The sequence below is a fragment of the Propithecus coquereli genome, unplaced genomic scaffold, assembly GCF_000956105.1.
Source record: "Propithecus coquereli isolate 6110/MARCELLA unplaced genomic scaffold, Pcoq_1.0 Scaffold396, whole genome shotgun sequence".
In the NCBI taxonomy this organism is placed as follows: Eukaryota; Metazoa; Chordata; class Mammalia; order Primates; family Indriidae; genus Propithecus; species Propithecus coquereli.
Window position 1 is genome coordinate 765,891 of NW_012149685.1, and position 14,227 is coordinate 780,117.

Here is a 14,227-nt window from a genome sequence, read left to right on the forward strand (position 1 = left end):
CACAGAACTCATCACAGGTTATCAAAATTACTGCTATACAGTCTATCCTAACAAAGAGTAGCTTTCTCAACTTGCTATGTAAAATTATCAGCAAAAAACAAAAGCATAAGGTTTATGGTGAAATTGGCTTGGAGTCATAATTCCCTATTCTAGCATTTTCAGAAGGATCCCATCTGTGATGTACGCAGAAACTGCACTCACATCTGAATGGTTCACTTCTCGATTCACTCTGAGTTCCTTTAAATCCAGTGTCTGCTAGCTGTCTTCCAAGCGGAGAAAATCTGTTGAGTAAAAGATATCGCAGTCTTGCCAGCCTTTCTTTCCGCACAGATAACAGTGTCCTCACTCCCCTTCTCCTGTAAGGCATGCTAACGCCGTCTCTCATATCCTGGGAGATGCTTTCTCTTCTAGCCTGTCGTCGGGGTAAATCTTCTGGTAGAGGGGAAGGGAAATTGGTGCCAGGGGTGATAGTCAATTTACTAAGGTTCTTTATTAAAGTTTCAGCGAAGTTATGAGGAGACTCTGAATTGCCTTGAGAATTTTCTTCAGTGTGCATTTGTGAAGACTCTGGGATCAAGGTTGGGTCAAGCATTTCTGACGGGTCCATCGCAGTCTAGTCACAGCTGTAAGCTCCTCCTGGATCTTTGGGTCCCAGCAGAACAACAGGGAAACCTGGAAAGAACTCTGTAGCTCAGAAAGAGCCTGAAAACCCAAACTCCAACAAACAGTGCAGCAAGAACTGATGAGCATTAGATCTTTTAAATTCATCCATTTTGATGTGACTGATTGGCCTTCATAGCATAGTATTCCTTTGTATGAATATACAATTTATTTACCATTTTCTTTCCACTGAACATTATAGCTGTTTCTAGTTTTTTGTTTTGCTATTGCAAACACTTCTTCTGTGAATATTTTTGAACATAAATAATGGTGTACTCTTACAAGACATTACTTAAGTTGTATCCCTAGAAGTGACATCACTGGATCATAGAAAAGGCAAGTCTAGGTTTAATAGATACAGCAAAATTTCATTCAAAGTAGTTTCACTCATTTATAATGAAACCATCAATGAATAAGAACTTTCTTCCATGTCCTTCTTAACCCTTGGTTTTGTTAGCTTTTCTTACTTTTGCCAGTTTGGTAAATGTAAAATAGTAAAAAGTATCATTTCCTTGATTAGTTATGAACATAAGTTTATCAGCAATTTGTGTTTCCTCTTCTGTGAAATATATGTTTACTTATTTTGCCCATTTTTCTGTTGGTGTCACACCCATATCTCCCTGCTTTTATTATTTTAGTGCACACTGGGACAATTCCTGATTGCCAACCTCTTGATCCCTGTTTGCCAACCTCTTGTTCCCTGTTTGAAGGCTTTCTACAGAGGCTGGAGCCTACTCTGTTCATGCACATGGTGGGCCACAACTCCAGGGAATTAATGTCACGCAGGAATAGTCCTTGACTAATGACTATTAGGAATATAAATACCTCAGTTCCCTCTTCCATTGTCTCTGAATTAAGGTGTCTAACACTGTTTCCCAGAGTTCCCCAGAAGGATTAAGGTCCAGTGGCCCATACTAATAAACAGCTTGATAATACACCTTCAACAAGTATTCCCTGGGGTCACCTCCTAAATATACTGTTTATGTTCTTTTCTAAACATCTGCTTCTGAGGAATCCAAACTAACCACAATTAATGCTTTTGTATTGATTTATAGCAATTCTCTTACACATTCTCAGGAGAAAATCCTCACTCAATATCATCAATAGGTTCTTAGAAACTGTGACTTTAAGCAAAATGAGAATAAAAATACCAATCTTTCTTTTGTCATCAACATTGTAACAAACCAGTGTTGAAGGAAATGACATTATTTGAGGACATGCTGTACATCATTTTGCTTAAAGTCACAGTTTCCAAGAACCTATCAATGATATTAATATCAGATTAGTGTACAGACTTACTATACACTAATATGATATTGGTTATTTTTGCTGCAAATATATTGTTTGTTTGTATTTGGGGGTTGAGTTTTTTGGATATGGCTTCATAGAAGATGTTTTCATGTTTGCTCTTAAGAGAGAGAGGATTCATGAAAGCAGAAAAGAAAGAAAGGAGGCAGGGAAAGAATCAGAGTATTTATAATGAAGAGGTAAGAAGACACCTGAGAAGGGTGACAAAGAGAAGATGTTTCTAGAGCAAATACTTTATGTATGAGAATATCAGGAGTTAAGAGTTGAGAATATTAGTAGGGAGGCAGGATTTAGAAGCCTTGAGTGCTCAACTCAAAGGCTTGAACTTGATCTTACAGGATTACAAAAAGATCTATGGTGGATCATTAATTTTCTCTGTGTTTTCCTTTCTTGTAATGCATTAGAGCTCACATCTTGATAGTATGACAGTTTAATGATAATGGCACAGATGTTAAATAGATTTCAATTGAAATTTAACTATCATCTTACTTTGATGTCTTGTTGGTTCCTATAGTCATTCAAAAAAGGCATTATTTATGACTTTTCAAAAAAGAAGATCAATATGATACATCTAGGAGTAGAAGAATGTTAAAACCACTAATCTAATAATTTATTTTAAAAACATCACTACTAATAAGTAAAAAGGCTTTCAAAATACTAATTTTCTAGTTATAGGGATGATTTGAATGATTCAGCTTCCCTCAGTCCACTATTCCTCATATGTATGTGATAAATGGTATTGTATTATTTCTTTGATCAAAAATGTATTTAGTTGCTTTTCTGGCAATGCTTATGCCTTAGAAAAATCTGGCTTATTTCGTAGAACACTTGTTCTAGGATTTAAGAATTGACCACATTTTGTAGATTCCAATTGCAAAATTGGACTACTAAGAACAGATTATATGAAAAACAAGCAAACAAAGTAAGATAGGTTTTAGCCTGGTTGTAAACAAAGACGTACTGACATTTTATGTTGGACATTTCTTCTTAAAAATGTAGAAAATATATATATTTATGGGGAGAGAGAGAGAGACAGACAGAGAGAGAGATGATCTCTCTCTGTCACCCACACTGGAGTGAGTGGCACAATCATAGCTCACTGCAGCCTTGAACTCCTGGGCTCAAGGAATCCTTCTGCCTGAGCCTCCTGAGTACCTAGGATTATCTGGATAATTTTTTCATTTTATTGTATAGATGGAGTCTTGCTGTGTTGCCCAAGCTGATTTCCAACCCCTACCCTCAAATGATCCTCCTACCTCAGCTTCTCAAAATGCTGGGATTCCAAGACTGAGTCACTGTGCCCAGCCAGCATCTATATTTTTTATTTCAATTCACTTCAACATGAATTTATTGAATGGCTACTCTGCACTTAGTTTCAAAATTAATGTCTTCTTCATTTTCCATATAGGATTCTGTTCATAGATTTAGTAGAATGCTTATACCAATTATGCTTTCTATTATACCAGTATTGGACATTTTCTATTCATAAGATAAATTATAAATTATTTGAGGATAATGAATTTTTAAAATCTCTTAAACTATCTAGTATTATATTTTGAAAACAACAGGTAATAAAAATTGGATTAGATTATTTGAAAAATACATATATAGTCAATAAGTCTGCTAAAAATAACTTTATTCTTAATTTTATGGTACATTTTGCAGCTTTTAATAGAGTCAGGGACTCTACTTGTCCATTTCACCACTTCCAGAGGAATGTATAGGGAACTGTGGGGAAGAAGATATTCCCTAGAAAGCTAGATACACTTGATGAAGATGATAACCATAGGTTTTCTTTATTTTTCTTCGAACTAGTCAATCATAGCCAATATGTTACACTAAGTAAGGAGTTCCCAATGACGAAATGATTTTACTATCCTAAAATTATGTGGTGGCTTTTCACATTTGACAATTTATTTAAAAATTGAAAGAATATATGTTTTATAAATTGGTAAATAACTATCTATTAAGTAAATACTTTCCTTGTATTAATTTCTTAAATTAGAAGTGATATGTACAAATGCACAGTTAGAAAAAATAAGACCTGATATTCTACAGATCAGTAGGGTGACTATAGTTAACATTAATCAATTGCACATTTCAAAAATAGATAGAAGAGAATAATTTCAATGTTGCTAGTATAAGTAAAAGATAAATATTTAAAGTGATGGAATCCAAATTACCCTGATTTAATTGTAAGAATATATCAAATTATCACAAATACCTCAAAAATGTACATATATTATGTATCAAAAAATTAAATTAAGAAAAACTACAACAAAGAAACGATAGCAATAAACCCAGACATCCATAGAGTTTGAGCTCATGGGTATTGATGTTAGAAGACCTTGGTTTGAATCACAGTTATTCCAATTATCATCTAGGTGACCTCTGCAAATTACTTAGCGTTGTAAGAGTTTATATCTTTATTTATAAAATAATAATACTAGTATCACTGCTCAGATTTGCCCCAATGATTAAATAATTTCTTGTCCCATAGTAAGAATCAGTAAACAGGAGAAATTATACTACCTTTTCATAGTATTGTTTTTATTCGGACCTTTCAAAAAATATTATCTAAAGTACAATTTTAAGTACTTTTCTAATTGTGAATTTTTATTATTTGAATAGGCAAATTAAGATTGGCTATAGACACCCTTGTTTCAACACTTTTCTCATTGCATTTATTTTAGAAGTTAAGTAAAATCATATTACAGACATCTCATTTCTAATAGAACAGTTAAGCCATAAAAAATTACAAATTGTATATGTTGTGATTAAGAAGCCAATGTAAAAGCTTCTACTCTAACTGGAAAGGTATTTTACATCTAAAATTTTTTGTTTATATAGCTTAAAATTATCAAATTAATATAACAATATTAGAGAACATTTGGAAAATAAAGAGAAAAGTATTCACAATTCCACCTACTTAACAATCATGATTACAATTTCATGTATTTCTTTCAAATCTCCTATTAATTGTTTTAACATCACTGCAAAATTGTATCATTATTACTCCCTTTAATTTATAATTATCTTTCAAATTTTGCTGTTTAAACAGAGTAACTACATAATTTATAATTCAAACTAGGACACTTGTGAGAGTTAAAAGGGAGCTATTATTAAATGCGCTGCATCAAGAAGAGTAAACAGAGATGATTTGGGCAAACAGAGACATATGGTCATCCTACATATAACTTTCCTATCTACCCAGTAGATGTACTGTAATTTACTAGTAATTTCCTCATTGTCGAGCATTGAGAATGTTGCAAATTTTTCAAAATGTATCTTTTAATTTATACCAAATAAAAATGCTTCTTCAGATATGGTAAAATATAGTAAAGGAACTCAGGAATTTACATACTGACTTCATACATTTCTATCTGTAGAAAGGTAATAATATTAAATTGTTATGTATATAATAAAGTTGCTATGAAAATTAAAATCAAATAATATATTTAAAAGCCTGAGACATGGTAGGTTCTCTATAAATGTTAGCTCTTGGTTTTCTCATTGAGTAGTCATTTTTAATTTTATTGTGATAATTTTCATCAATCATTTAGTTAAGGCATTCAGGCTATACTATAAAGTTCACATCTAAAAGTAAAACTAAAATGCTAACAGTCACAACTATAATTTTATATTACAGCGTTTTCATGACCTAATAGTTTACATATTTCTTAGGACAAAGAAAATAACATAAAATAAATACAGAAAAAATCAGTGGAACTCAAATTTGGTTTTTTGAAAAGATAAATAAAATAAAAAATCTCTAGTTAATCAGGCAAAAAAAGAAAAAAAGACACAAATTTCCAACAATAGGAAAGAAAGAGAGGGCATTACTAGAGAACTTATAGATATTAAAGGACCAATAAAGAAATTCTTTGCAAATGATATGCCAATAAATTTGAAAACTTACATGAAGTGTACAAATTCCTGAAAAACACAAACCACTAAAGATAACTCAAGAATAAATAAATAAATAAATACAATAGTTTGAATAGCCATATAGGTATTAAGAAAATTAAATTTGTAATTAAAACTTTCTCATCATGAAAACTCCAGGCCTAGATGGCTGCACTTACATACTCTACAGTATTTAAGGAGAATAATATTAATCGTACACAAACTCTTAAAGAAAATAGAACATTTCCCAACTCATTCTATGAAGCCAGTTTTACCTTGATAGCAAAGTCAGACAAAGAAATTACAAGAGAAGAAACTCCAGACTAATATGCCTCATCAATATAGAAGGGAAAATGCTTAATGAATTACAGCAAATCAGAGCTATCAATATATAAAAAAAGAGTAATACTTCATAACCGAGTAGTGTTTATCCCTGGAAAGCAAAGTTGGAATGGCATTCAAAAATCAATGTGTAAGTTATCATATGATCAATCTAAAGAAGAAAAATCATAAGAACATGTTAATAGATGTTATAAAAAAAACCCCAACTTTAACCAAATTCAACATCCATTGATAATAAATAATCTCAGTAAACGAGATATCAAAAGTATGGCAGACACATTTAAGGTGGCCCTTGTGTTCCTCACCTCCTGATGTTCATGTCTTAATATAATCTTCTTCCTTTGAGTGTTGTTAGGACCTGTGACTTGCTACTAATCAATAGAATGTGGCAAATATGATGGGAGTCACTCCCATAACTATACTACATTATTTAACTCCCATCTTGCTGAGAGACTGACTCTCAGCTGCTGGCCCTGGAGAAGTGAGCTGCTATATTGTAAACTGCCTTTGGAGAGGATTGCATGGCAGGGAACTGCACACAGCCTTTAGGTCCCATGTGTAGCCTCCCGCTGACAGCCAGCAAAAAGCTGGGACTCTCACGGTAGTAATACTCATTGGGTGCCAGGCAGGTTGGGGGGTAAGGTGGGGGTACAGGGGAGTAAACCCCCAACTAATGGAAGCAGAACACACTGTATGAGGGAGGCACACGCTTGTAGCCCTGGCTTGGGTGGGGCAAACGCATTACATGTAACCAAAATGTTTGTACCCCCATAACATCCTGAAAAAATATATGAAAAAAGAAAAAAAAAAAAGCTGGGACTCTCAGCTTTATAACAACAAGGAAATGAACTCTGCAAACAACCTGAGTGAGAGTGAAAAGGGATTCTTCACCAGGTGAGTCTCCAGATGAGAATACAGTTTGACTCACATCTTGATTGTAGCTTGGTGAGAACTTTGAAGCAGGGAACCCAGATAAGCCATGTCCAAATTCCTGACCCAAAGATGCTGAGAAATAATAAATATGTGTCGTTTCAAGTTGCCAAGCTTGTGGTATTTGTTACATAGCATTAGAAAACTAATATAGATTTTGATACTTGGAATTGAGGTTTTATTGTAATAAATTCCTAAACATGTGAAGTGGCTTTGGAAGCAGGCAGTGGTCACAGACAGGAGAATGTTAAAAAAACATGATAGGTAAAGCCTACATTTCCTTGAAAAGACCATTAGTAGAAATCTAAACTTTGCAGACCATTTTAAGTCCTCCTGCTACTGAGGACTTAAAATGAAGTGAGTGGCAGGGTACTGGAAACTTTCTTAACCTAATAAAGGGCATATCTGAAAAAAAAGAAAAAAAAACAAGTTACAATCACACGATGGTGAAAGTCTAAATGCCTTTTCCCTAAGACTGGGAATAAGACAATGGTATCTGCTTTCACCTCTTCTCTTCAGTATATAAACTTCTATTTCATTCTTTTACATTCCATGCCTTGTCTCAACTAGATCCAGAACAATAAAGCAAGAAAAATAAATAAGTCAATAAATAGCATATAGATTAAAAATGATAAACTAAAACTGTCTTATTCGCCAGGGATATGATAGTTCACATAGAAAATCTCCCCAAAATCCATAAAAAGAATCTTGTAGAACTAATAAGTAAGTTTAGTAAGATTGCAGGATCTAAGGTAATTATATAAAAATCAATTGTATTTATATACACTAGTATTAAACAATTGGAATAATAAAAAATCATTTGCAACAGCACAAAAAACACGAACTACTTAGGAATAAAACAAATAAAACATGTAAAATGTGTATGTCAGAATCCATAAAGCATTGATAAAAGAAATTTTAAAAGACCTAAATCAGTATGAAACTATACTATGTTTAGGGATAAGAATACTCAATATTTTTGAGATGTCATTTCTGCCCAAATTGATTTACAGATTCAATGCAATCCCTACAAAAATTCCAGAAGGCTTTAATATTCTTGTGGAAATTAGCAAGCTGGTTACAAAATTTATGTAGAAGATCAAAGGGCATAGACTAGCCCAGACAATTTTGATAGAGAAGAACAAAGTTGAAGGACTCACATTTCATAATTTCATGACTTACTATAAAACTACAGTAATATGACAGTATGGAATTGGTGTAAGAATGAGCATATAAATTAATCTAACAAAATTGAAAATCCAGAAAAGGACCCAAACATATCTGATCAATTGATCTACAACAAAGGTACCCATGTAATTCTATGAAAAATAGATAATTGTTTCAACAAAACGTACTGGAACAATTAGATAGACATGTGCCAAAGAAATGAGCCATGACCCCTACACTTTGCCAATATACAAAAATCAACTTTAAATTGATGATAGACCTAAGTGTAAAACATAAACTATAAAAGTTTCAGAGAAAATCATAGGAGAAAATCATTATGACTACGGATTTAGCAAAGATCTATTAGATAGGAAACAAGAGCACAAACCATAAAACCTTATTAAATAAGACTTCATTAAAATTAAAAACTTCTATTTGAAAGGCACTATTTAGAAAATGAAGAGATAAGCTGTAGAATAGGCTTATCTATTTGTAAATAAATATTTTCTAGAAGACTTGTATCCAGAATATATAAATTGTTACAATTCAATAATTAAAAGGCAAGCCAATGAATATGGACAAAATGTTTGAATCTTTACCAAAGCAGCAAAACAGATTGTAAATAAGTACATGGAAATATGCTAACTAGACATTAGAAATGTAAATTAAAGTCATAATGAAATAACATATCTACTATACTAGCTAAAATAGAAAAAATAAAAACCTGATAGAACCAAATTCTGACAAAGATGGGGAACAGCTGAAACTCTAATACATTACTGGTGGAAGCACACAATTCAATAGCTGTCTTGGAAAGCAGTTTGGAAGTTTCTTGTAAGGTTAAACATATACATACCATACTACTTGGAAAGCTACTCCTAGGTGTTTACCTAATAGAAATGAACATATATGCTCACATATACACCTGTGCATAATTTGTACCAGTTTTATTCATAACAGCCCCAAACTGAAAACATTCTAAATGTGTAACAACTTATAGATACACAAATCATGTTATATTTGTTATACTGTTACAATGGAATAATACTACCTAGCAATAAAGGGCAATGAAGTACTGATTATTGAAACAACACGAATAAATCTAAAAATCAAATTAAGTAAAAGGAGTCAGACACAAAAGTATGATATAATTTATGTCATTTTGGAAAAACAAAACTATGGGGGTAATAATCAGATCATTGGATAATTGGGCTGAGGGAACTTTTTGGGGTGATGCAAATGGTCTACATCTTGATTATGGTAGTGGTTACAGGACTGCATACTTTTTTCAAAATTCATTGAACACCTAAAAGCATGAATTTTGCCGCATATAAACTATATTTTAAAAAACCTGACTTTGAAAATTAATGTACTATTTAAATTGACTTTTCTATAGAGTAATTTTTTATAAATTTCCAAATTGTCTAATATTTATAGTATTATACATTTTTTATAAAATAGGTCACATTTATTTATCTTTTAAAAAGTTACACATATGAAAAGAATTCAGAGATATATCTGATATAGCTATAGACTTTAAACTTCTTAAATATATAATTCATTATCTGGCTTCCATTCCCATTTTTACCATTATTCCTAAATAGGATGAGCTATTAGAATTAAAAAATAAGGAATAAAACAATTCATCATCTATTGTGGATTGTTATGACTCAAGTCAAGGACATGGTTGTAGTTCTGGTGTGAGAGATTAGTAACATCTATTTCATTGAGATGTTGAAAAAATTGCATTTTGGTCCAAGAGTTTTGGAAAAGCTTTTCAGGGCTTTGTTTTGTTTTGCTTATTTTTCCCTCTATATTCTACTTTTGAGGTAGAAAAATTATAACTTTCAAACACACTTTATTGCTTGATGTCCCACATTTTCTACTAAAAGCCTTAAATTATTTCACAAACCATTTAACATAAAGATCTCCATCTAAACTTCTATTTCATTCTTTTACATTCCATGCCTGGTCTCAACTAGATCCTCTTCCCACGATCCATAGAGAATCACCTCACTCACTACTCCCTCTCCTCAACTCTATTGGTATAAAATTTCCCATCAACTTCTCTTTGAAAAATTTCTTCATATCTTCTCTGAAACAATCCATTCATTGAATGCCTTTCCAATGGGCTTCAGTTTCTCCCAGCCTCCCCAACTTCATGTGGACAAAAGATGGAAATATTTTCTCAAATCCTACTGTCAGCCTTGTGTAATTAAAATTGAAGTCTTACTCTGAAACTCATTGTCTGCCTCTGAATACCACTGATTTGTTTATACTTCTTCAAAATACTATAACTGTCAATAGCCATTCTAAATTTTATTCCCATTTCAATTGTTAGTGACATTAGCATTCAGGTTCATGACTTATCCAATCCATTTACTTCATGGTTTCTTGACCTACTTGATTCCATAGACCTCCATCATTACACAATACCCAAAATTCACCAACATGATCACATGATGGGTCTCATTTTCCCATGGCATTTCTTACTAGCAGATCTTGAACCACATATACCGTTTTTCTAATCACAGCATCTTTACCATCCATGTCTTCCATTGTGCTATCTTCATAGGACTATCGCTTTGCTTTTGGTGCAGTCTCTGGTACACACGTATTTCCTATTTCTGGTCACACTTAATTCCTTTGAACTACACAGTCAGTTATTTTCATGTACTCATCAAAAACTTAAACTCTAACACTCTCTTGAAGTTCTATTAGGTTCTTGATGCTATATTCCCACCATGGCCATAACTAACAACTCTTTTCTTAGTTTCAACTCTCATCCATGGAATGTTGCCTAAGAATTACTGAGAATGTCTGAGAAGAAAATGATTACATAGTTTGCTTTTTTTTTGAGACAGAGTCTCGCTCTGTTGCCCAGGCTAGAGTGAGTGCCGTGGCATCAGCCTAGCTCACAGCAACCTCAGACTCCTGGGCTCAAGCAATCTTCTGCCTCAGCCTCCCGAGTAGCTGGGACTACAGGCATGCGCCACCATGCCCAGCTAATTTTTTTACATATATATATTTTTAGTTGTCTAGATCATTTCTTTCTATTTTTTAGTAGAGACGGGGTCTCGCTCTTGCTCAGGCTGGTCTCGAACTCCTGACCTCAAACGATCCACCCACCTCCGCCTCCCAGAGTGCTAGGATTACAGGCGTGAGCCACCGCGCCTGGCCCCATAGTTTGCTTTGAAGTAATGTTATCTTGTGCCAGTTGGGACTTCACTGCCACTCAGCAATACTTTTTTTTTTTTTTTTTGAGACAGGGTCTCACTGTGTTGCCTGGGCTAGAGTGCCGAGGCGTCATCCTAGCTCATAGCAACCTCAAACTCCTGGGCTCAAGCGATCCTCCTGCCTCAGCCTCCCGAGCAGCTGGGAATACAGGCATGCACCACCATGCCCGGCTGATTTTTTCTATATATTTTTAGTTGTCCGATTAATTTCTTTCTATTTTTAGTAGAGACGGGGTCTCTCAGCAATACTTTTAATCGTGTTTTATCAAACTATTCTGATGTTAATTATTTCATTCCTATCATTCTATTAAATGCTACATCAATGCTATATTTAAAGGTCAATTATTTTTGAATTTCATCTATCTTGGTACATTATTTTCCAATGGAAACATACATATAAATAAAATTGAATCACCCATACTCACTTAGAAATGGGATTGACACTGGCTTCAATAATTGTTAAACACTTACAGCACTTTATGTTTTCTGGAAATTCTTGCACACCTAAAATGTGAAAAAAATGAAAGTACATGAAAAGGGTCCAGCAAACATTCTTTAAACTACAGTTCTAATATTAAGAATAATTATTAAAATTATGAGTCAAAACATAGTGTAAACACCATTTAGGATAATAATTTAAGTAGGAACAATAACTTAATAATATATTAATGTCATGTAATATATACATTTTTTCTAATAAAAGTTGAATGTTAATATTTTATGATAGTAATAGTTGGAAATTAGATATAAAATTGAGGACAATTGTATATTTAGCCTAAGATAGAACTTTGACATTTACTAACCTAAAGAATTAACATAAATTAAATTATTTATTAATTAATTAAAATAGCTTAAGCTATTTAGTTATAGTGTCACTACTGAAAGAGGGGAGAATCAGCAGATATAAAGAAAATAGAAGATAAATTCTTTACTTCCAGAATCATTTTATAAGATTGGGAACACTGAACACATACACGTGAAAAAATACCTAAGGACACATCACAAAACAATAAATATTCCCAAACAAATATGTGTCTCTAACAAATTTTATGGAATTCTTTCTTGTTGGCTGCACAGAGTGTAGCTCTGCATCTGCCTGAAAGTGTGAAGAGATGAGCATCTCTTCCTTGTGTCCTCCCTGGAGTCTCTGAAGTAGTCTCTGGCTTATTGCCTTGGAGAATTGCTCATCTGCTGTCACAGCTGCGCTATTGGCTTTGTGACAGAAAAACACAGATATTTCTATGAAAGTGAAAATAAGGAAGCCACAAACTTAATCTATAAATGTGAGGGTCAGAAGAATAAAAGATGTGGGATAAATTTCAATCAATTGATACAAATAATGCAATATAGTAGGCTCTGCAAAAGTTAGAAAGGAAGACTGAAGCTGTTACTGCATGATATGTCTGTAGTACACTTGCTCTCAATTTTTGAAATTATTATTAAGGATATAAAAATTTCCATAAAAAACTAGTATAGTCCAGTACTTCCTATCTTACAGAAGAATAAGGAACATTTCTGTGGCAGGACGTAGTTGAACTTTTTGATGATGGATGCTCAAAAAACAAAAGATTCTACCTTCCAGCCAGGCTCAGTGGCTTATGCCTATAATCCAGCACTTTGGGAGGCTGAGGTGGGAGCATTGCTTGAGGCCAGGAATTCAAGATCAGCCTGGGCAACATAGTGAGACTCTGTCTCTATAAAACAAAACAATTAGCCAGAGTGGTGGCATGAACCTATAGTCCCAGCTACTTGGGAGGCTTAGGTGAGAGGATTGCTTGAGCCCAGGAGTGTGAGGTTGTACTGAGCTATGCACTCCAGCGTGGGCAACAGAGTGTGACTCTGTTTCAAAAAAAAAGAAAAGAAAAGAAAAGAAAAAGAAACAGCAAAAAGGCAGTTAAATCCAAGACAGGTCATTTATTATCCAATGAAAAATAAAGGTACAAAGAAGAGTATGGGCTGTTTCTCAACCCATTTCTCTCCATGTGAAATTGCATTAGAAATTATGTCCTTAGATCAATGGAACAGAATAAAGAACCTAGAAATAAAGCCACATACTTATAGCCAACTGATCTTTGACAAAGTTGACAAGAACATACACTAGGGAAAGGACACCTTTTTCAATAAATGGTACTGGGAAAATTGGATTGCCATATGCACAAGAATGAAACTGGACCCCTATCTCTCACCATATACAAAAATCAACTGAAGATAAATTAAAGCCTTTAGTGTAAGACTCAAAACTATAAAAATACTAGGGGAAAAAAAAACAGAGAAAACTATTCGGACATTGGTCTAGGCAAAGAATGAATTACTCAAAAGCACAGGCAACAAAAATGAAAATAAAAGAATGGGACTTAATTAAAATACAAAGCTTTTGCACAGCCGAAGACATAATCAACAGAGCCAACAGACAGCATGCAGAATGGGAGAAAATATTTGTACACTGCACATCCAATGGGGAACTAATATCTAGAATTTAAAAGGAACTCAAACAACTCAACAAAAACCCCACAATTAGCCCTATTAAAAAATGGGATAAGGACATGAATAGACATCTTTCAAAAGAAGACATACAAATGGCGAAAAAGCATATTAAAAAATACCCAACATCACTAATCATCAGAGAAATGCAAATTAAAACCATAATGACATATCTTGCACCAATCAGAATGGCTACT

At 33.4% G+C, this 14,227-nt stretch overlaps 1 protein-coding gene across 1 annotated transcript in view; it reads right to left on the reverse strand.

Moving 5' to 3' along the window:
- LRRC7 (leucine rich repeat containing 7) overlaps positions 1 to 14,227 on the reverse strand; it is a 571,016-nt gene that overhangs the window by 276,411 nt on the left and 280,378 nt on the right. The window contains exon 5 of the mRNA XM_012652676.1: positions 11,975 to 12,053. Within this exon, the coding sequence (XP_012508130.1) occupies positions 11,975 to 12,053 (79 nt within the window). The remainder of the gene's footprint in view (positions 1 to 11,974; positions 12,054 to 14,227) is intronic.